The 24,340-nt window shown below is 44.8% G+C and overlaps 2 protein-coding genes across 3 annotated transcripts in view; one reads left to right on the top strand and one right to left on the bottom strand.

Moving 5' to 3' along the window:
* The window catches only part of rhbdf1a (rhomboid 5 homolog 1a), a 41,676-nt gene extending 21,198 nt beyond the window's left edge, over positions 1–20,478 (top strand). The window contains exons 2-19 of one of the 2 annotated variants that reach the window (XM_080009604.1): positions 4,109–4,254; positions 4,376–4,515; positions 5,643–5,750; positions 8,188–8,401; positions 9,318–9,524; positions 10,113–10,235; positions 11,006–11,175; positions 11,920–12,171; positions 12,313–12,424; positions 13,044–13,118; positions 13,235–13,396; positions 13,521–13,621; positions 14,618–14,681; positions 14,784–14,878; positions 15,003–15,078; positions 15,639–15,739; positions 16,969–17,122; positions 19,313–20,478. In XM_080009604.1, coding sequence (XP_079865730.1) covers positions 4,138–4,254; positions 4,376–4,515; positions 5,643–5,750; positions 8,188–8,401; positions 9,318–9,524; positions 10,113–10,235; positions 11,006–11,175; positions 11,920–12,171; positions 12,313–12,424; positions 13,044–13,118; positions 13,235–13,396; positions 13,521–13,621; positions 14,618–14,681; positions 14,784–14,878; positions 15,003–15,078; positions 15,639–15,739; positions 16,969–17,122; positions 19,313–19,732 — 2,691 coding nt within the window. In that variant the 5' untranslated portion in view covers positions 4,109–4,137 and the 3' untranslated portion in view covers positions 19,733–20,478. The remainder of the gene's footprint in view (positions 1–4,108; positions 4,255–4,375; positions 4,516–5,642; positions 5,751–8,187; positions 8,402–9,317; positions 9,525–10,112; positions 10,236–11,005; positions 11,176–11,919; positions 12,172–12,312; positions 12,425–13,043; positions 13,119–13,234; positions 13,397–13,520; positions 13,622–14,617; positions 14,682–14,783; positions 14,879–15,002; positions 15,079–15,638; positions 15,740–16,968; positions 17,123–19,312) is intronic. The other variant, XM_080009605.1, reaches the window with a different exon arrangement.
* Positions 20,479–21,806: 1,328 nt separating this feature from the next.
* aanat2 (arylalkylamine N-acetyltransferase 2) lies at positions 21,807–23,591 on the bottom strand (the record flags this gene model as incomplete). Its single annotated transcript, XM_080009770.1, has 3 exons — positions 21,807–22,112; positions 22,903–23,057; positions 23,426–23,591. 3 exons carry the CDS (start codon positions 23,589–23,591, stop codon positions 21,807–21,809), a joined length of 627 nt encoding a protein of 208 aa, XP_079865896.1.
* Positions 23,592–24,340: the final 749 nt, after the last annotated feature.

Here is a 24,340-nt window from a genome sequence, read left to right as displayed (position 1 = left end):
CCTTAAATTTAAATGTGGAATCTACCATTCTTCATAAAATGATCGCGCTTCCCCCAAATAATCGCGATCAGAGTATTGCGTAAAAACACCAACTTTGGATGCCCGCATCGGGGCTATGTTCACAAGCGTTCGTGCAGCATTGTAGAATGAAATGTTAAATATTCCAAAGACGTTCCCATGCTCAGATGCAGGAGCCAAGGTTTGATTTTACCGTGTCTGGCCCTCTGCATGTGTGAAATACAAATCTCGCCGTCATTGCAGCACTCCGGGCGCCATTTTAATGAGTTCCGCGCCAGAAACCTCTCCCTCCGTTCAACGTTAGGAACCCCGCCCTGCGAAGGGATGGAGCAAGGATTTATAACGCAGAGTACAGCCTTTGTGGGTGCTGCAGAAAAGAGATTTTCCAATTGGACATCGGAACAAACAAATTCAGGTAGACCGTTCATTTGCTTCAACCAAACTGACGGATTTAGATGGAGCCCCGGCATTGTGGAAAAATTGCGTGATTTCACCAAATGATCGCAACGCCGTCGGCTCCGCTGATTGCGATCGGGCGGCGGCGTGATAAGTGCGAGCTCCGATCCGCGGCGTCTCGGTTGCAACACGAGGCAGTCAAGTCGACAAGTCGATTGAAAACGATCGATTGGGTCAATCCGGTGACTCCTGAGGGAGGAGTCCGGTGAGTCTTACTCCACCCCATCGCTTGACTCCCTGCCCCCACGCTTAAAAAGTCAGTGAAGAAGAAGGCGCCGCCTGTCGCCACTTAATGCCTGAGTTCGACTGCTGCAGTGTGAACACACTATTTAAAGGGGTTACTTTGCAGGCCCCTTTCTCTCTCTCTCTCTCTCTCTCTCTCTCTCTCTCTCTCTCTCTCTCTCTGTCTCACTCCCTCTCTCTATCATTAGTCCGCACCCGACCAGCACCACCCTCCCTCCAGCCTCCACCCCGATCAGAACCCTCTCTCTCTGGACCAGCCGCTGTTGTTACTGTCTGCCCGACTAATCTGGTCCAGACATCACAGGGCAGGCAGACAAAAACGCTGTGTAGGTCATTCAGCATTCCATAGCAAAGCCCCTCACCACCACCACCACCACCACCACCACCACCCCGCCCCCACCCTTCTGGAAAAAAAGAAAAAAAAAAAACGCACAAGGCCAAAACTTTTCCACATGGCGGGGAATGGAGGGTACGAGGGTCCTGCGTTTGCAGCCTCAGCTCTCGCACCTCGGTGCTGCTTTGCAGAAGTGGCGATGAAGTGAGTCCTGTGACCGGGGCTCAGATAGCGGTACAACTGCATCAGTGCTGGATACTCCAGTACCATTCGGTGATGTCGTCTCAATTTCTGAATTGATTCAGCAAATTGTAATATCCATAGTTTGCGCAGAGGTCATGCAGCCATTTTTCACTTCAAATGAAATACCCAAGAGTAAAATAAGAGTGAGTGAAATACTGTGAAATACTTGAATTAATGTTGAATTCAATTAAAGTTCCTTACAATACTGCACCTTCAGTCAGACAACGCTTATCCGGTGTGCAGAAAAGTAAAGAGGAATTTAAATAATTATTAGGGCTGCCCCCAAATTGTCGACCAAACGTTAGTCGACGAGAAGAGTCTTGGTCGACCTAATTTATCATTGGTCGGTTTTCAAAAAAATCCCTCCATTCCGGAGCTGAGCCTTGTCAAAATCAACCTTTATGTAGTAGCACAGTGTTAACATGCTTTCCCAGCCCTGGAACTCTAACCATTTTCTGATGCCCCAAAAACATAATTTTGCCTGTAAATAATTAAATCAATATCCTAAACGTGCGACAATTAGTCGACTAATGGCTTGAACTGACGACCAATGGTCGACGAGGAAAATCTCAAGTTGGGGCAGCCCTAAAAACGTATTTATTTACTGTATATATACAGACGGTGACAAATTAAAGGAAAAACCAACGTACAGTGTCTTAATAAGGTGTGGCCAGCATTAGACGCCAGAACAACTTAACACACCTTGTCATAGATTCTATAAGTCCCTGGAACTCTGCTGGAGGGATGGAACTCCATTCTTCCAAAAGATATTCCCTCATTTGGTGCTTTGACGATGGTGAATGGCGAATTTCCCATAGATGTTCAGTTGGGTTGATTTTGTACGTATGTGTATCAGGTTTACTGCCGTTCCTGTTCCTGTTTTTATTTTAGGTGTATTTTTGTATTGGTTTTTGTCCATTTTCTTTATGCTTCAAAAGCTACACCTGTTTGGAAGCACATGCATTTCCACAGATTTATTCAGGTTAATTTATTATTATATTTATTATATATATATAGTTTATACAGTATTTTTAAATAATAATTAAATAAGTTAAAAAAATAAAGATATGTCCAAAACCAATAATCATTTTAAAAGCAATACCAGTGAAGAACCCTTCGTTATTTTTCTCTGTCCCATTTTGTCAAATTTTGACATTTTCTATCGATAGACTTATTTATTCAATCTGTAAAGAAGAAGGATCAATACAATAAATGATAAGTATAAGTATTTTTACATATTTGACTCCCATTTCCCACCCCATAATCCCACATCAGGTCCCACATAAAAAAACAAACACAAATAAGGAATATAAAGACGCTAAATACATGAATAGATAAAATAAAATAAATTCAAATGATATAATACTAATCATTTTAAAAGGGTGAGGTTTCAGTGCTTTTGACCCCCCCAGAAAACCCAAAACCCAGCAGTCAGTCAGTCCAGGTCACCTCCTCCCTCCCTCCCTGCTGCTCACAGCAGGGAGGGAGGGAGCGCAGCAAGAACGTCCACCGTCAACCCACCCAGGTCACTGGAGGACACAGACACAGCTGATTTAGTTACATCCACTGGTGTTCTGAGATGTGGAATAGGACGTCAGGTGACCCCGCAATTCGATTTGATTATTCGATACAAATGGGCCTCAGTATATTGATTTTTATATATTTATTCATTTTGTACATAATGGAAATTGCTTCTCAGCATACCGCCTGATGTGCATTACAAACATATTTCACGGAACACCTTGAGTTTAATACAGAAGTAAAAAAAATAAAAGATATTTATTTTTATATATATATATATATATATATATATACATATACATATATATATATATATATATATATATATATATATATATATATATATATATATATATATATATATATATACACAGTATATTTATATGCTAAGAAACCGCACCCTCTTTCACAATTTTCCAGTTTTACAACATGCAAAAAATAATAATTACAATAACTCAAAGATACTGCTTTGTTTTATTGTAAAGAACTGTTCAAACCCCGATGTGAATAACATTGGATCATTTCAAGGGCAAATTGTAGAGACAGTATCAAGTATTTTCAACCTTGAATAGTTCCCTTTTCAAGGAGAAGGCATGAGGGATGGGGCCTGATGCTCAGGCAGTGACACGGAGGCCTAATGCCATGTGGAAGTGGACTGATGATGTTTACAGAAGTCTTCAGGACCCCACTCGCTCCTGCATTCATAAGATAGATGCCGGTTCCCAAAAAAGGACCTCATTTCCACAACAAGAAGGATTCCACACGGGGTTTTAATTAGAAACAGCGATTGATTTGATTCAAAGTTACACTTTGCCAACAAAACGTGCACACCTCACGACAACAGAATTACCGTCGTTATTGAGGTTGAGTATTTTGTGGAAAAAAAAATGTATATATGAAAAAAAAAAGTTAATGTTTATTTTAAGTTGTTTAATAAAACCAATGTATTATTAAAAAAAAAAAGTTCTGCAGACCCCCCTGCAATTGCTCCAATGACTCCTAGGGGGCAGCGGACCCCAGTTTTAGGGAATCAGACCCTAAATAATTTGACAGTATAAATTCCTAAAGATTGGATAAAAAAAAAAAAAAAAAAAAAAAAAAAAAAGGCACATCGGCGCCCCCGTGTGTTCGACCTCCCTAGCCTTTCTCGAGGTTTTTTGGGAGGGTTTTTACGCGGCAAACGGAGAATGACGTCAGAAAGCGTTGCAGCCGAACTTGTAAAGCGTTGCCTTGGCTTCCCGGATGAATCTCCCCTCCAACATCTCCACCTTTTTCCTCCCCCCGGGCGTGCAGCTGGCAGGCGTGGCGCGTGGGCAGAGAGCATGGCTGAGCCGCGGAGGGAGAGCACCAGCAGCCTGCAGAGGAAGAAACCTCCATGGCTCAAACTGGACATCCCCGTCGCGCAGGTGTCCCTGGACGAGCCCCCCACCTTCATCCAGGTACTCTCCCCAAGTCTCCCGAACGTGCACCATTCCTGCCGCGCTTCTTATCGTCACCCCTAACTCCCTTGTTGTCTTTTGTCATCAACCCCGCCCGTCCCCGCCCGTCGCCTCCGTCCAGCCTGTGAAGAGACAGGGCTTCCTGCGCAGCATCAGCATGCCGGTGGAGACCACTCACCTCCAGTCGCCGCCCCGGGACTTCTTCGACTCCCGCCGGCCCGTCCTGCAGCGCCAGTCCTCCATCACGCAGACCATCAAGAGGTAAATTTTAAGCAGTTTTACGTCCGATGTAAACCGAACAATTCTGGGACGTGGCATGGCTTTTGCAGTTTGAATTCATCCCCAGCGATTCAAGGTTTTTCTTTTATTAGACGGTCCAGGATAGTGGGTGTGGTCGACCACATGTGCGTCTTCTGTTTTTTGTGGCAAATTTAAGGGAACATACCACCGTAGAATTGAGTTTTATCCTGTTTCTAGTCCCCTCGGCCATTTTCCTGATCATACCTCACAATTTTCATATTTAATCGAAAATAATTTTTATGGGGGGGGTTTGGAAAATTGTAAAGATACGCTGAGAACCATTAAAATCATCTCCTTTTTCAGTTGACATCTACGGTAATACATAGTTTTGTCAAAGTTACTTTTATTTTTTATTTTTAGTTTTAGTTTTAGTACATTTTTAGTATTTATTTTTTGAAATCCTATTTTGTATTTGTTCATTCCATTTCAAAGGGCCATAGCGCCATTGCTTTAAAATGGAAAGCCTAAAAAAATGCAGACAATTTTTTAAAAATCACAAAATCTGAGCTACCATCAGGAAAACGGTCTGGGGTAATAAAAGTAAAATGTGTGTGCTGACGAGTAAAAAAAGGGGTAAAAACCGAATTTGACACCGCTACGGTCCTCCAGGCGGAGACAATGACAGGAAGCGGTGTGTGTGTGTGTGTGTGTGTGTGTGTGTGTGTGTGTGTGTGTGTGTGTTTGTGTGTGTGTGTGTGTGTGTGTGAGCGGCTGAGCATTGTTGGTCCTGAAGCCTCGTGCTCCGCTTGCAGACCATCCCTCTAACGTCACCTCTCCTATAAAAATACTTTGCATGCTTCAACCCAATCCTCCTTTCTGAGCGGCGGCATTCCAGCTTTCCTGAGACTTTTCCAAGCTGCTTTTCCCTGACGTGTCGAAATCAACGTCGAACCTTTCAAGAAACACCGCGGAAAAAGAAAAGTTTTAACCGCTGCGTTGGCCACGCCTCGCGTTCTTTTGCATGACGGCCCTTTCCACTGTCGAGCTTCACTCTCCTTCTCACTGTGTTTCCTTGTCTTTTCTCCTTCCTTCCTTCCTTCCTTCCTTCCTTCCTTCCCTCTCCGGCTCTTCCCCCTCCTCCCACACAGCAGCAGGAGGGTGCACTTTGAGCGGATTAACACGGTGCCCATTAAGGGCCAGCGGGCCGCCCGCCACGGCACCAGGAAGCACCACTCGCTCTCCAGAACCCTGCTCAGGTACCGCTGGAGGTCCCTCCCTCACCCCGCTGAGGCAAGCGCTCAGGTCCAGGTTCAGGCTCCGGTTCAGGCTCCGGTTCAGGCTCACGCTCAGGTTCAGGTTCCGGTTCAGGCTCCGGTTTTGGCTCAGGTTCAGGCTTAGGTTCAGGTTCAGGCTCAGGCTCAGGTTCAAGCTCAGGCTCCGGTTCACGCTCCAGTTCAAGCTCAGGTTCAGGTTCAGGCTCAGGGTCAGGCTCAGGCTCCGGTTCAAGCTCAGGCTCAGGTTCAGGTTCAGGCTCCGGTTCAGGCTCAGGCTCAGGCTCCGGTTCGAACTCAGGCTCAGGCTCGGGTTCAGGCTCGGGTTCAGGCTCCGGTTCCGGTTCCGGTTCAGGCTCAGGTTCAGGCTCCGGTTCAGGCTCAGGCTCAGGAGCACATCAGCTTGTTTGGTGAAGGGCAGAGCAGTGAAAGAAAGAAAGGAAGACTGCAGCTTTGATGCGTCGTGGATTAATCATAACAGGAAACAAACCCAGAGCTGCTGTTTCCCCTCGCAGTCATGGCGCCCGGAGGCCGAGCGGACACGGGGCACGGGCAGGATCCCAGATTTTCCTGAACATCTGCCAAACATCATTCATTCACTCAATAAGGCAGCGTTGTTCCTCCTTGGCGAGGACTTATTATTGGCCGAGGGAAGTGAGTGGCTGTGGCTGTGGCTGTGGCTGTGGCTGCGGTTGATTTTTTCAGCAGGCCTTTCCGGTCCGGTCCGGTCCGGTCCGGTCCGGTCCGGTCTGGTCCAGTCCAGCAGGGTCTTCGGGCGGAGAAGATAAGATTAGACCAGACGGAAAGCGCGAGCGTCCAGGTGTTTAGCCACGCCGGATCCCACCGGGATCTATTTTTAGAAACGGGATCACGAGGGCACGGCCACGGCGGGCAGCACGACAAAGCGAGGGAGGGGGGCGCACAGCTGCCAGGGCTGCCAGATGTTCCACTGTGTCACCGCAACGTGACAACTCCGTCAGCCATAACGGGGTAGTGACAAAGGACCTCATCCAACTTTCGTGTTTTTCTCGAGCCTTTTGGCCGACTCGGCTGTTTGGCAGGCTCGGGACGTGCCGCTGGAAGCGCGCGCCCCATCCCGAGGCGATTGCCGATGCGAGGAGAAGGAGCAGAACTCCGAGACGAGCATGAAAGTCTTCCGTCTTCCGAAATTGCGCTTCTCATCACTCCTCGCGGTTTTCATGGTGAACAACCAAAGGAACGGGATATAAATATTCATGTCCGGTCTAATCCTCCGGCTCTGTAGCTCTCGGTGTGTCCTGGCTGCAAATAACAGGAAGATTCGTATTTTCTCCGTCCCGGTTTGATTCCCAGTCGAAACAGATGGCCGCGGCCTTGTCGGGCGTGCCTAACGCCAGCTGTAAGAACCGAAATTACTTCATTTGATTATTCAATGAAAAACTAAGCCAGGGCAGGCGGACGTCAGTCTCCACCAGCCTTTGGTTTTTCCCCCCCCAAAAAAGTTTTTTTTAAATTTATTATTATTTTTTTTTCTCTCGTCTCAAACTTGCAGGTTTTATTACGTTTTTTCGCAGGACTGGAGACAATCAGTCGGGGAAACGTGTACTCTGCTAATGAGGCAGCTCAGCCACGGCTCGCTCTCCGCTCGTGCTTCCCTCGTAAAAGAAAAAAAATGTTTCCTACCCCGGGGGGTTGCGGAGACGCCGTCTCCCGCCCGGTGCGCGCGGGGGGGGCTTTGCAACTAAAACTTGTTGTCGTGGTCGTCGGTGGGAACAGGCTGTTCCGGAGAGAAAGTAAGGCGCAGATAATAATATCAAAAAAAAAAAAAAAAGTATGTAATGTCTATAATAACTTTTCGCTGCACGGCCATCTAGGGACAGTCGAGTTAGATTGGATTTTTTTTTTTTTTTTTTTTTTTTGCCGCAGTAGCTCCTTCCACATCCCTCAGGGGCAATCTCTGTATCTGAAGTTTGGAAAGTGACCCTTCACTGCCACCGCATGCTGTGTGTGTGTGTGCCTGCGTGCGTAGGTGCCTGCGTGCGTGCGTGTGTGTGTGTGTGTGTGTGTGGGCGTGTGCATGTGTGTGTGTGTGTACAGGCGTGGGTGTGTGTGTGTGTGTGTGTGTGTGTGTGTGTGGGTGTGTGTCCACCTGTGTGGACATACGGACATGCCCAGGCTTATTCCCTCTATGAGATATCTGGGACACATTTTCTTCCCTTTCTTTGTGTTTCCCAACTCACTACTCCACATTAAGCTCTCAGGAACACCTCAGCTCAGTGGCTGTGTGTCTTTTATTTTATTTATTTTTTTTTTTTATTACATTTTTTTATTTTTTGGCACATTTGGGATAGCTTAGTGTGGAAGGTCTCCGACAAGTCGGAGAAAGGCTTGCCGCGCACGTTTGTGTCGGCCGGGAATGAAGGGCCGGTGTCTGTGGTGTCAGGGGCACAGCGGACTGGTTCGGGGTCAGTAAGGACGGCGACGCCACGCAGAAATGGCAGCGGAAGAGCCTGCGCCACTGCAGCCTGCGCTACGGGAAGCTGAAGCCGCAGGTGATCCGAGAGATGGACCTCCCCAGCCAGGACAACATCTCCCTGACCAGCACCGAGACCCCGCCCCCGCTCTACGTGCCCACCTCCCAGCATGGCATGCAGAAGGTACGGCGCCGTGTGGCTCGCGTCACTCACTAATGTCAGTTCCTGAGGCGATGTGACGGGAAATCAAGCAAATTTGACTTGGATATAGGATTAGGTGTAAAAAGACGATGTGTGAAAATACAGGGCATCCAGGACATTCATTCATTCATTCATTCACGTCCCACACGTTGTATTCAACGACTTAATTTTTTTTTTTCACTTATTTAGTAAAGGTTAACACCCAGTAGAAGCAACTTAAATATGTATAAATAAATATCGTATCGCAGATATATTTATTCTAAAATGATTTTTGTCACACAGATTTTTTTCTTGTTGCACATTGAATTAAACCTTCCCAGGACCAACAACAATAACATTTTTGTCAATTTGATCATATTCCATGACTGGAAAACTCCACAGTAGCACTGTTACCTGAGGTCTGCATAGAGAGTATTTCATTACTCAGACAGACATTTAAATTCCATAATATATCCTGAATTTACTCCCTAGGGATTAATAGTTATATTTATCTTATATTATATCTTATATATTCACGGTCAAAGACTTGTCTTAACTAAATATATATGCATATTAGAACCACAATTAGTAAAATCGGTTCACAATACACATAATATAAGAATATTAGAATATATATTATATATTTTATATATATATATATATATATATATCATATATAATATAATAATAGTAAAATAAAAAAATACTCAAATATTTACTGCTAATAACAACCCAATACCTATTATTTTTTTCATTTGTTATCTTTGTTGTTGTTGTTTTCATTTATTTGTTGATGTTGCCAGGACCAATGAATGAATTAACCCATTAATCACCCCACCATCATTAAACTCCGTTGTACGTGCAGATGGTTCATTTATTTATTTTATTTTATATTTTATATATATTTTTTTTTGCCCAGATTGTTGACCCTCTGGCGCGGGGACGGGCCTTCCGCATGGTGGAGGAGGTGGACGGCTACAGCGTCCCCCAGACGCCCATCACGCCTGGGGCCGCCTCGCTCTGCTCCTTCACCAGCTCCCGCTCAGGACTCAACCGGCTGCCGCGCCGGCGCAAGAGGGAGTCGGTCGCCAAGATGAGCTTCAGGGCCGCAGCGGCGCTCGTCAAGGTGGCTGCCGTAAATTAAAAGTCTGCTCATATGTCATCTGGATGGAAGCTTGTTTTGACTGTTGATTACGTTTTTTATGTGGGCGAGTGTCACGTGTATATGCGGTATGGCCGCATAATGTCATGCATACAGTAACATTCAGCTATCGTAGGGTAGTCGCTCCTCCAATTTAAATATTTAAAACAATGTTGTACATGAAGTTGGTAGAATCATGTATGGTATTCAACACAAGCTACACTGAAAAAAAAAACATTACATCGGTCGCGTTCCAATTAAAAATGTTGCGTTATTTCATTAAAACCCTATATTATTTTAGCTTTCCTCAACTTAAAATGCATTTCTAATTTCGCAATTTTTAAACTTCAGAAAGAATAAAATAAATGTTTTCACAATTTAAAGCAGCATTTTCCCAAAAAACTATTTTTTTCTACATTCTACTACATTCTTTTAGTTTTGATTCTCAGGGTTCTCCTCAGAATTTCTGTGTATACTTATGTGTGTGTGTGTGTGTGTGTGTGTGTGTGTGTGTGTGTGTGTGTGTGTGTGTGTGTGTGTGTGTGTGTGTGTGTGTGTGTGTGTGTGTGTCAGGGGCGCTCGCTGCGGGACAACACTCTCAGACGAGCCCAAAGGAGGAGTTTCACCCCCGCCAGCTTCATGGAGGAGGACATGGTGGACTTTGCTGATGAACTGGACACCTCCTTCTTCGCCCGGGTAAAGGGGGAGCCAGTTTACACGACCGACATTCCATCATTACGTGAAGAAGATCACACTGGAATTTTAGAGGCGAATCATAGCACATACCTTTGGTTATGTGCTATGTCAAACCTATGTTAAATCTCGTTTTATTTTACCTTTTGCGCTTCTGTTCCCACGCTGTTTACTCTTTACCTTAATTCCTTAAAATCTTCTGCTTATTATTTATTATTTAAGCATATATATATATATATATATATATATATATATATAATTTTTTCTTGATTTTTATATTTTTCCCCTAATTATTTTATTTTATAATTTTTTGTATATATATATATTTTCTACAGCTACTTTTCTTATGCTTTATATTACTATTTGTCTTGCATTGTTGGGAATGGAGTGAAGAATCACACTGATGTCACAAACAGCACCTATGACCTAGGCTCAAGTCAATTACTATTTTAAAAGATAAGTGCAGAAAAATAGTGAACCTTTGTGCACCAAGCTCAGTCTACTTACACCTTTTTTTTGCACCAAAAAAAAAGTCACTTTTTCTCTAAATTTCTTTAAAAAAAATTATAAACTTAAGGTCCTTTTACAGTACCTTTGATGGAGCTCGCCAGGAGCGTTCGAATGACATTTGAAAACACATATCCACCCAAAGGCGTGCAGTCCTTTTGTGCCGAGCCCTGGAAATCAAACTTTGCAGCTTTGAGTGACTACAGTACGATCACAAAAACCTGTCTGGGGTCGCTCAGCGTGACGTTGTGCTGGCGTTCCTGCAGGACATCCTGCTGCACGAGGAGCTGTCCACTTACGCGGACGAGGTGTTCGAGTCCCCCTCCGAGGCGGCCATGAAGGAGGCGGAGCCCGGGAGCAAACTGATGGTGGAGGAGACGGAGCTGACGGGGAGCGCGCTGGACAAGACGGAGCTGGAGAGGAGTCACCTCATGCTGTGAGGGACGCACAGCAATGACACCAACATCAACGCAACAATACCAACAGTACACCAATAACACAGCAACAATAGCACCAACGACAACACTAACGCAACGGCAGACACCAACACAACAACAACAAACACATCAAATTACAACCACAATAACAACACAACAACAATAGCAACAACATAACAACAACATCACAACCGCATAGCATAAACAACAACAACGACACAGCAACACACTCCACAGTCACTGCTTGGGTGGTGACTCATACATACTGGGGATTATTCCTGGGGCTGTGTTAGAATATTTAAATGTTTCATGAAAGTATATTTCACTGTGGCACTGAATCATTGGCTTTGTTCCATCTGTGCGTGGTACAGTTACATGTCAACAACCGTCCTGGAAACTGATTTTCCCATTAATGCTTTAAATTGAGTGTGGAAATTATTTTCTTTGCACTATAAAAATTGCTACGATACGGCGATAACAATGGTATTGAAACAGAAAGAGCAAATATGAGTATTGAGGAAATGTGATAAAGATTGTAGTTTTTGTAGCCATGTTGCACATGGGCTAACGGTCATTTTGATGAAGACGAGCAGAAAGAAAACTTTTTATTTATTTACACTATTTACATTAAAACTTGAGCGTAGCTCCGCGGATGGGAGATGAAAAACACCGCTTGCGTCCTCTTGTTTTATCTCTCCGTCCATCTCCTCCTCCTCCTCCCCCTCCTCCTTTTTTCCTCCCAGGCCCCTGGAGCGCGGGTGGCGCAAGGCCAAGGAGGGGACCTCGGGCCCCCCCAAGGTCCCCCTGCGGCAGGAGGTGGTGAGCATCAACGGGCAGCGGCGGGGACAGCGCATCGTTGTGCCCGTCAAGAAGCTGTTCGCCCGGGAGAAGAGGCCGTACGGGCTGGGCATGGTGGGGAGGCTGACCAACCGCACCTACCGCAAGCGCATCGACAGCTACGTCAAGAGGCAGATTGAGGACATGGACGACCACAGGTAGACACACCTCCACCCTCCTCCACCGCCCGTCTCTCCCGGCCGAGGTGGAACGGGGGTGGAGGAGTTTTTATTTTTATTTTATTTTTTTTTCATTCAAACGTCAAATCGTTCTGTGATGTTTTCTCCACCTCCGCCCAGACCCTTCTTCACCTACTGGATCACCTTCGTCCATTTGCTCATCACCATTTTGGCCGTTTGCATCTACGGCATCGCGCCGGTCGGCTTCTCCCAGCACGAGACGGTCGATTCCGTGAGTCCCGGCTCGTGTTTTACCGAGATATTATTCCAGCTCCATTCTGGACGCTCAACCTTGGGGTCGGGACCTCCACGCAGGGGGTCACTTGATATCCACCCGGGGTCATAGGGCATCTCTAAGGCTGATTTATTGATGTTTGATTGATGTATTTTCAATGAATCGTGGAGTTAACGTTTGAAATGTATCCGTTTCTCATGAAAGCAGTGACGCACTGGTTGATTATCTCCCTAAATTGTCAGCAAGCAACTCGTAGAATTAGTGGCGGCTCCAAAATAACAATCCAGGGAAAATCTCCACATTCTCTAATTGCTGCTGTCGTGAGAATTTGCCAAAATAATTATTGAGATAGGTGGCACAGGAGCTCATATCAAAAGGATACTGTAGGCAGTAATAAATGGAGTAACAGGGTGAAAATGAAGAAAGTTTGCAATATGAAAAATAACCTAAAAATTAACTAGAATTGTGGAAATATTCAATTTACAAAAAAAAAATATATATAGAAAAAATAGCAATATACGGTTACCCAAAAATCAGCAACAAACATAAAAAAAAAAAATTTCAATTGCAATTTCCACGAAAACGTGTGCAACCATCTTTTTTCTTCCCCCTTCAGATTCTAAGGAATAAGGGAGTGTATGAAAATGTCAAGTTTGTCCAGCAGGAGAACTTCTGGATCGGGCCGAGTTCGGTGAGCCCCGTTCACACTCTTGACATCCCACGCCCGCCGGGCTGTTTGTGGAGACCTTGTTTTTTTTTTCTCCCCCCTTCTTCTCACCGGGCGATAATTCTTGTCCCGACGTCCAGGAGGCGCTGATCCACCTCGGGGCCAAATACTCTCCGTGCATGCGGCAGGACCAGCAGGTGCACGACCTGCTCCGCGACAAGCGAGCCGTGGAGCGCCACTCGGCCTGCTGCGTCCGCAACGACCGCTCGGGCTGCGTGCAGACCTCCGAGGAGGAGTGCTCGGTGCGTCCGGCGCGCTCTCCGCCGCCCGCAATCCCCCCCATTGCAATCGAGTGAAAGCCCACGGCAAACGCTAACCCCCCCCCCCCTCTCTCACTGGCTCTTTCTCACCCTCTCTCTCCCTCAGAGCACTCTGGCCGTGTGGGTGAAATGGCCGTGGCACCCGAGCACTCCTCAGCTGAACGGCAAAGACCGGCAGCACGGCTCCGTGTGCCACCAGGACCCCAGGTGAGACGCCGTGTGTCCATGAGATCTGCCCGTCGCGGTTTAGCCATCGCGCCGCCGAACTGAGTTGGTGCCCAAGGCCCCGTTTACACCTGGCATTAACAGGCGTCTTTTGGTGATCCGATCACAAGATCGGATCGGATCAGGTGTGAACGCGTCCGATGCGTCCCCAATGCGGTCTGAGATCCGATCGCTCAGACTGCATACGGCGGGTCCGGGCGGCATATGGCCACGTTCTTTTATGTGAACGCAACGTGTCCCGGGCCGCACTGAAGCACCGCCGACTCAACTGACGTCCCCCCGCGGGGGGTGGAAGCTCCTACTCCTTTTCGCGACAATTGAAATTGAAAATGAAAATTCTCTGGTCGGGAAAGTCTCCCCGTTTCAGAAGAGTAGGATTTATTATTGACAAGTAAAGTATTTACACAAAAACATAATTTTTTTCTAATTAAATTATGTCCCATAGACGTGCCTGACTCCACTCCTATTCTCCGAGTTATGTTCATGTTTTTAGTTTTCCATACAAGTAAAAAGTCAGGAAACAAAAAGGAATCCGTTCATACCGAACCCCGCGCTGCGTACACTTCACACGGCACCGACATTTCGGCCGGTGTTGTTTTGATTTTGCCCGCGCGCCAAGGTCTTCACATTCGGTTCAAGGCAAACGGAAGCGATCTGGTGTTAATTTGCGTATGGCCAGATCCCATCACAAGCGGTCGCACGAGACGCACGTGGAGACCGGAGACGGCTGTGAACGGACGGGTCTCAGAGCTGTCCACTTGCGATCGGATCGCCCTGGACGCCTGCTGAGGCAGATCAGAAAAGATGAGACACAATAAGAAAGATGAGACTTGAATTAACCCCCGTGGAGAAAACTGAGGCTCCACGGCGAAGCAAAGGACCGCGCAGGTGGAGAAAGGGAGAAGAAGTGAGACGCGGATGACAAAACCTGAACGACAAACAAACAGAACTGTTTTTGTTGCTGTTTTTCTCCTGCAGGATCTGTTTGGAGCCGGCCTCGGTATCGCCGCATGAGTGGCCCGATGACATCACCAAGTGGCCCGTGAGTGCACGGCGCCCCCCCCCCCCCCCCGACACTTTAACCCCCTCACGTTACCGGGGAAACGACTCGTTGTCTTACTCACTTGTCTGCGTTTGCGTTTAGATTTGCACCAGGTATAACACAGGGAACCACACCAACCTGCCTCACATCGACTGCACCATCACCGGCCGGCCCTGCTGCATCGGTACCAAAGGAAGGTGGGGAGAGGCATATAGTACAGTACAGTACAGTACAGTACAGTACAGTATATACCAAATATCTACTGTAATAAATGTATGAATGGGGGTGGGCGTCTGACGACTCATCCCCTTTTTCTATCAGGTGTGAAATCACGTCGCGGGAATATTGCGACTTCATGAACGGCTACCTACACGAGGGGGCCACGCTGTGCTCGCAGGTGAGGTCCTCCCCGCGCTGGAGCTGGCGCCGTTATGACATCATCACCTCGCCCCGGCCACATTTTCTTTTTTATTATTATTTTTTTTTTGTCATCCGTTTCCGCCGCTGCATCCGCCCGTCCGAATTTTTAGGGGGGTTTTCAGCCGATTATAAGCAAACGCCGCGATGAATAGAACATTTTTGAAGTGAGAAATTGGTTAAATGGACTGTGTTGCCCAAATGTTCAAACTTTCAAATTTTCTCGTGGGTATAAATGGTTCATTAGTTCTGTTCTGTACCAACTTGACTCATCTCCTCTTGCGTCTTAATTCCCAGCGGCGTCTACTGAACAATATTTTCTACGTGACCGATCCCACGTAGTAAAACACAGAACTAACACCGCTTACCGATCCCTTTGTCCCCGTCACACACGCGCGCACACACACACACACACACACATACACACACACAGACACACACACACACACACACGCACACACACACAAACACATACACACACACACACACACACACACACTCTTCCTTATAATTATGAATAATGTGTTTTTGTTCCCTCAGGTTCACTGCATGGACAACGTGTGTGGTCTGCTGCCCTTCCTCAACCCCGAGATCCCGGACCAGTTCTACCGGCTCTGGCTCTCTCTCTTCCTGCACGCGGGGTCAGTCGGCGGGCGCCACAGCGCGTCCGGAGCCCTTTGACGTTTTTCAATCTCCGAAACCAAACCGTCCCGGAAATTTGTCCGCGGATTATTTCACATGAACCGGTGGCTTAGTCTAACGTACTCACGTACTAACACGTTTTTATCCCTGTAGTGAGAAGGTAAACACAAGAAATAAACCCCAAATCACTGTGGGAATTGCTTTTTTTTTTTTTTTTGCTCAAAAAATGTGAGATTAATGTTAGATTATTATTTATTTATTTTTGGTTATTATCGCTTTGAGATGAGAGATACATCTCGAACACCTACAAATACAACATTGTGTCCTGAAAAAGGTTGAAAGACGTCATTCTTCATATAGTTTTGTACCTACGTCCCGAACCCTAATTAACCCGAGTGCCCTCGCAGCGTGCTCTCATTAACCTTCAGGGAGATAGAGATCAGCTCTGGTTCTGCTGCTGAGGTGTTTTTCTCAGCTAGACGGGCGCAGGATTATCTCCCAGACATGTGCACACGCACGCACTCACGCACGCACGCACGCACGCACACACACACACATACACACACACACACACACACACACACACACACACACACACACACATATAGAGACACCTTGGAGTTTATTTAATGCTTATTTAACTGTATTACATGGCCATTTCTACCCCATAGATAACTGGTATTTTTTCCTTTGTTTTCTATTGTATACACTGTAGGCTTTGGTGCTATTGGCCCCATAGCCCTTCTTTTATTTCATTATTATTAATTATAATTAACTCATTATTTTTATTATTATTTTATTTTATATATTTAAAATTCTTATTTTAAGACAGTATTTCTATAATAATAATAATGATAATAATAATAATAATAACAATAATAATAATAATAATAATAATAATAATAATAATAATAATAATAATAATAATAATTCATTTTATTTGTAAAGAGCTTTTCAAGTTGCTCCAACACACTACAACATGCAAACAAAAATAAATCACATACTGGAGTAAAACACAGCCATTCATAAAAAAACAAGAGTACAGGAAAAAGTGGTGGAAAAATTAGCAAACAAATATGAAAAGTCAAAAGGAGAGTTGGAGAAAAGGGAGAATTTCAGACGGTAAAATACATTTTAGAAAGTGGGATTTTCTCTCTCTTGCGTTTCCAAGTCCCGTCTGCCCGTGTGTTTGTCAATGTTTTGAATTGTTTCTTTGTTTGTTTCCCAGAATCCTCCACTGCCTGGTTTCGGTGGCGTTCCAGATGACCATCCTGAGGGACCTGGAGAAGCTGGCAGGCTGGCTGCGGATCTCCATCATCTACATCCTGAGCGGCATCACCGGCAACCTGGCCTCCTCCATCTTCCTGCCCTACCGAGCCGAGGTCACCGTGTAAACATTGAGATTACAGGGGACAGGATGAGATAAGACTTTAATAATCCCAGAGTTAACTGAACGGGGCAAGTCGGTGAAAAGTGATTTACATTGCAGCCGTACTTTTACCTCGGTTAAAAACGATTATTTAGCCATATAATGTAATGTGGCTCAAGGGATTTGCATAATCTTCCCAAATCTTTTTTTGCACCGTCCCCCAATTTCAGACGGACACTGCTTTTGCTCTGCAGAAATGAATGTTACTGCCAATTTAAACCGTCTGTCTCTCTGTCTGTCTGGCTGTCTGTCTGTCTGTCTGTCTGTCTGTCTATCTATATATCTATCTATCTATCTATCTATCTATCTGTCTGTCTATCTGTCTGTCTGTCTGTCTGTCTGTCTGTCTGTCTATCTATCTATCTATCTATCTATGTGTCTATGTGTCTGTCTATCTACCTATCTATCTATCTGTCTGTCTGTCTATCTACTGTATCTATCTGTCTGTCTGTCTGTCTGTCTGTCTGTCTGTCTGTCTGTCTGTCTATCTATCTATCTATCTATCTATCTGTCTATCTGTCTATGTATCTGTCTGTCTATCTACCTATCTATCTATCTATGTGTCTGTCTGTCTGTCTATCTACTGTATCTATCTGTCTATTTGTCTATTTGTCTGTCTGTCTGTCTGTCTGTCTGTCTGTCTGTCTGTCTGTCTGTCTGTCTATCTATCTATCTATCTATCTATCTATCTATCTATCTATCTATCTATCTATCTGTCTGTCTGTCTGTCTGTCTATCTATCTATCTATCTATCTGTCTATCTATCTATGTATCTGTCTGTCTATCTACCTATCTATCTATCTATCTATCTGTCTGTCTGTCTATCTACTGTATCTATCTGTCTGTCTGTCTGTCTGTCTGTCTGTCTGTCTGTCTGTCTATCTATCTATCTATCTATCTGTCTATCTGTCTATGTATCTGTCTGTCTATCTACCTATCTATCTATCTATGTGTCTGTCTGTCTGTCTATCTACTGTATCTATCTGTCTATTTGTCTATTTGTCTGTCTGTCTGTCTGTCTGTCTGTCTGTCTGTCTGTCTGTCTATCTATCTATCTATCTATCTATCTATCTATCTATCTATCTATCTATCTATCTATCTATCTATCTATCTATCTATCTATCTATCTATCTATCTATCTATCTATCTATCTATCTATCTATCTGTCTGTCTGTCTGTCTGTCTGTCTGTCTATCTATCTATCTATCTATCTATCTGTCTATCTATCTATGTATCTGTCTGTCTATCTACCTATCTATCTATCTATCTGTCTGTCTATCTACTGTATCTATCTGTCTATTTGTCTGTCTGTCTGTCTGTCTGTCTGTCTGTCTGTCTGTCTGTCTGTCTGTCTGTCTGTCTGTCTGTCTGTCTGTCTGTCTGTCTGTCTGTCTGTCTGTCTGTCTGTCTGTCTATCTGTCTGACTGTCTGTCTATATATCTATCTGTCTGTCTGTCTGTCTATCTATCTACTGTGTCTATCTGTCTGTCTGTCTGTCTATCTATCTATCTATCTATCTATCTGTCTATCTATCTATGTATCTGTCTGTCTATCTACCTATCTATCTATCTATCTGTCTGTCTGTCTGTCTATCTACTGTATCTATCTGTCTATCTGTCTGTCCGTCTGTCCGTCTGTCCGTCTGTCTGTCTGTCTGTCTGTCTGTCTGTCTGTCTGTCTGTCTGTCTGTCTGTCTGTCTGTCTGTCTGTCTGTCTGTCTGTCTGTCTGTCTGTCTGTCTGTCCGTCCGTCCGTCCGTCTGTCTGTCTGTCTGTCTGTCTATCTATCTACCTACTGTGTCTATCTGTCTGTCTGTCTACTGTCTATCTATATATCTATCTGTCTGTCTGTCTGTCTGTCTATCTACTGTATCTATCTGTCTATTTGTCTGTCTGTCTGTCTGTCTGTCTGTATACTGTATCTATCTGTCTATTTGTCTGTCTGCCTGTCTGTCTGTCTGTCTATCCATCCATCTCCCTATCTATCATATATAGAAACTGAAATACTTTTATTTTCATGTTGAATACCACTGGGCTCAACCTGATGTTTACACCGATGCAGAATATAAATAGAATGTAAAAGTCAAGAGAACAGAAAATGAGCAGAACAGGAGATTCAAAATGTGTCTGGTACCATCCCTCCAGGTGGGTCCGGCGGGCTCCCAGTTCGGCATCCTGGCGTGCCTGTTCGTGGAGCTGATCCAGAGCTGGCAGATCCTGGCGCAGCCCTGGCGCGCCTTGGTCAAGCTGCTGTGCGTGGTGCTCTTCCTCTTCGCCTTCGGCCTGCTGCCCTGGATCGACAACTTCGCCCACATCTGCGGCTTCGCCTCCGGCTTCTTCCTCTCCTTCGCCTTCCTGCCCTACATCAGCTTCGGGCGCACGGACATGTACCGCAAGCGCTGCCAGATCATCGTCTCGCTGCTGGTGTTCGTGGGGCTGTTCGCCGGCCTGGCCGTGCTCTTCTACGTCTACCCCATCAAGTGCGAGTGGTGCGAGCTGCTCACCTGCATCCCCTTCACCGACAAGTTCTGCGAGAAGTACGACCTCAACGCCCACCTCCACTGAGGAGGGGCGGGGGCGGGACGAGAGGACGAGGCATCAGGTCACACGCACACGGACAGGGAACCGGCCCTCCGAACGCGTCCGGGCCGGCGGTGTGCAGCTCCCTACTCTCTGTGGACTCTGTGGATATTTTGCTTGTGTTTGTTTTTTTTGTTTTTTTTTCTGTTTTCTTTGTTTGTTTTTTACTCTGTCATATGTCACTATCCCCCCTCCGTCACAAAACACTCCCCCCACCCCACCCACCCGCCCACCGGCGATTATGGTCTCTCCTCCTCCTCCTCCTCCTCCTCTGTCCAGTGAAAAAACGAGCACGGCGACCATCCCGGAAAAAGCACGTCAGCCTTTCTCGGGAAGGCGCACCCACACACGCTGGTACGGACACGAGGAGCAGCCTTGAGTTTTTTATTTTATTATTATTATTATTTTTATTTTTTATTTTTTTTATTTTTTTTAACAATCACAGTCTCAATGTCGGGCTTATAACTATTCAGGCAACCTCACGAAGAACCAGGGACAAAGCATATGATACGATATGAAATACCTTTGGTGCCTTGTTCAGATGTACCAACTACTGCCATATTTTTGTTACGTTACGAGCACTCGGATGTTACTTTCATGTGTTTTTAATTGCTTCTCGAGGAGTGATGATTTGTTTATGAAAGCGGTAGTGTTTTAGCTACCTGCCTACTCACATGTAACTAAATACAAGTAAAAAAAAAAAAAAAAGAAAAGAAATCAGCAACAAACCACTCAAGGAGTCCGTCTCGTTCTTTCTACGCATTTTGACGAAATGTTTCTCAAATTTTTTTTTTTTTTTTTTTTTTTTTGTTTTTTTACAACAAACCCGACTTTGTCCGACGTTGTATTTATTCACTCCGACCGCTTATCACACAGACGGTTTTAAAAGGACCTACGGATTCTTTAATTGCTTTTAATATTGCATTTTTAATTATCGCCGATACAAAACGAGGAGCCAAAGCCAAGACATGATTTCATCAAACCATCAGGATGTTTCTATGTACACAAAAATAGAATAGTTACAAAAATAGAACAGTATTTACATCGTAAATGAACGAGGGTGTTTCTGCGTTCCGGGATATTCCCTTTTTTTCCCAGTATTGATCCTGAACCAGCGTGGCCGTCTTTTCATTATTTGGAGAAATATTAGATTGTGTATAGTGAATCAACTTTAAAAATGCTTTTAATTGTTAAACCTATGTATTTTTTGGGGGTTTTCTCAACAAAAAATATTTTTTTAATCTCTCAATTATAAATTTAGTCATTTTTTCAAGTTGATCCAATGACTCGTTTTATTGTCAGTGTAGAAAGAAAGAATGATTTCTCCTTAACTCTCAAGGCCCAGATCCTGCAGGGAACTGGGGACATCTTCGATGACATTTTTGGATGTAGATGCAAAACAACTGAAACCGCCTTTAGTCGCTCAGCGATCCAACAAAAATACTAGATTTTTTTTTCTCAAATGAATACTACATTCAATACATAACACGTTACTCACTTGGGATGCTACTGGTAATACAAGGCTCTTTAATTGACATTACATTACATTTAGCAGACGCTTTTATCCAAAGCGACTTACAATTATTCAAACACTGACGGACGCAGCCATCAGGAGCAATTAGGGGTTAAGTGTCTTGCTCAAGGACACTACAGCATGCTAGCAGGAGGAGCCTGGGATCGAACCAGCAACCTTTAGATTACCAGACCACCAGCTCTACCGCCTGAGCTACCACCCCCATCCGACAGCAGGTGATCTCCCAAATGGGAACGATACACTGCATTTTAACGTGCGAGTCTTGGAACCAGGGAAGTCAGCGTCAGTCTTCTGGGACGTTGTTTTGGGTGCCGAATTTTGGGGACACTCCGTCAGACGCCTACCAAGCCGCGGCGCGTAAAGAACCTTCTTATCTCTGCGCCTCTATCTGCTTTTCCAACAGGGATGGTTTTAAACGCAAAACAAACAAACAAAAAAGAAAGATTCCTGCCCAGAGTCTGCGTGAGATAAAAGACGGAGTTTGGATTTGGGGACGGTGTCTGTTGGGATCTGGGTGGGGGGGACTTAGCAGCCACTGTTCCTGCGGGCGTAGGCCTGGCCCCCCAGCGTGTACTCCATCTCCTGGAAGCACATGTTGGGCACGGCGATGGCCGACGGGCCCTTCTCCTTGAAGCCGGCCTTGCGGTAGAAGGGGACCAGGAACTCCTCGCAGATGAGCAGCGCGCGGCGCAGGCCCGGCACGCAGCGCAGGTACTGCAGGTAGCGCCACAGCAGGACGGAGCCCTTGCCCTGCTGCCGGCAGTGGCGGTGCACGGACAGCACGTGGATGTGCACGGTGGAGGTGTCGGGCACGTGCTGCGTCATGGCCTCCTGTGGCGGTGCAGGGGGGGGGCGAGAAAGTATAAGTAACCCCGAATCATAACCCTAAACCACAACCTGCTTACAGAGCCTAACCCAGTATATCCAGTATACTTTTTATGTATTCATTAATATACTACCAAGTAAATTGCACTTAATGTGCTGAAAGTTGTATGTGTGCTTAAATATATTCAAAATGTATGTTTTATGTATTTTGGATTGTTGACACTTTTAGAATAATAAATAAGTATAATAATTAAAGTATACTAAAGCACAGTTAAAGTTAGGTTAATGTTTCAATATGATGTGTATAATATCATACGAAACATGTACTTTTAATTTGTTCATTAATTTAATAATGTGAAGTAAAAAAAAAAATCCAAAGTACAAATGGGTAGACGCATAATTTTAACATACTTAAAGTATACTTTGAATATAATTTTTTCCCTTTTTTACTTTTTGACCATCAAGGAAATAAAAAGCACAATAGTGAATTGCCTAATAATAATAATAATAATAATAATAATGATAATAATAATTATAATAACAAAGATAATAACAACAACAACAATAATAATAATAATAATAACAATAATGATAATAATAAGAAGAAGAAGAAGAATAAAAAAGAAATAGAAATACACACATAATCATAGAAAACCACGTTATATTTTCTTCTGTTTTATTTAACCTAGTCCTCCACTCTTGGAGATGAAGCTTCATTGTCTTCTATGTGAAACAAAGACATAACCCCAAGGTTTATGCAACGCAATGACATGTGACAAAGTTTAATATCTCCCACCTGGGCCAGCCTCTCCTTGCCCCAGCCGGAGCCGATGATGAAGGCCACCAGCTGGCCCTCCTCGAACCAGCCCAGGGACAGCTCGGGACACTCCCCCAGGAAGGTCAGCACCTCGTCCAGGGTCAGGGGACACGCCCCGGAGACCGACACGAAGGCTGCGGGGAGGGATCATCAACGTTAAGTGGAAATATCACTTATTGACATTTACTTTCTTACCCTATGCATAGAATCACATGTACATTCGGCATATTCTTTATATATCACTATTTCTGTTTTGTATATTTGCATATTTATGAAGCATTTTTTCTTTTACTTTTTATTCTATTCTACTTTTTTCAGACTGTCAAGCTTTTTAAAATGGCAGTCATCTGCAGATACGCACCGAGAATCACCATGACATCCTTGAATAAGCTCATTCTGATTCATTGTCATCACGGTTTTGCATTCTGAGTAACTAAGTTGCCATCTAGTCTATGTTTCGTGATCAAATTTCATTCTTTTTGTTGGTGGACGTGGTACGCACCTTCCCTCTCGATCTCGAACACGCTGATGGCGTCCTGCTTGTTGAGGTTCCTGAACTCGCTGGCGGGCAGTGTGTGCCTCCGCTGCCGCCGTGGGATGTCCACTCCCACGGGGGTCTTGAGGAAGAAGGGCTTGAGGAAGGGTGAGCTGTTGACCTGCTGCATCATACTGACCAAAATATAGTCTCAAAGTCTTTTTGTCCTGTTGGAACTTTGTTTTGTGTCTCTGCGGTAAATAGATAGATCAGTGTTATATGTTGCTCAGTTAAGAATGTGGAACCATGCACCGTATAGTTACAATAAGACAGTGAATCAAGTCCAAAATGAATCAAAAATAGTCAAGAAAAATCTAGAGAAGAATTCTGATCTCTCAGCTCCCGAATTTGGTTATCCTTGCAATCTACTGATCCTCTCCCCTGAGCCTCTCCTCCTCATCTGTCCTTCCAGTCTCTCTCGCTCTCTCTCTGTGGTCCGGCCAAGTGTCTGCCCCCAAAGTAGGATCACTTTCTCTGCACGTGTCTCTAATTCTTTAAACCCTGTGATGTCAAATGAGCAGCACCTTGCACGGTGTGCTGCCATGTGTTGCAGAACAGAACACATTAAAAGCTTCATCGTCTTCATCATCATCATCATCATCATCATCATCATCATCTACCACTCCCATCATCATCATCATCATCCTCTTCATCAGCATCATCATCATAATCATTATCATCATCATCATCACCATCTCTGTAGATATTTCACTGCCTCTTATTTAGACGTTGTTTTTATAACAGTTAAATACGCTGCCACAAAATGTTTTCCTCAGGGCAATTATATAAACTATATGTATGGCACACGTAATTAATACATACTCAATGTTATATTAGTGTTGCTGTTATTATAATGCCACATTATTCTTACGACTATTTCAC

This window comes from Zeus faber (genome assembly GCF_960531495.2).
Source record: "Zeus faber genome assembly, chromosome: 11".
In the NCBI taxonomy this organism is placed as follows: Eukaryota; Metazoa; Chordata; class Actinopteri; order Zeiformes; family Zeidae; genus Zeus; species Zeus faber.
The sequence above is the reverse complement of the archived record's forward strand: the minus strand, read 5'-3'. Positions and strand labels throughout refer to the sequence as shown.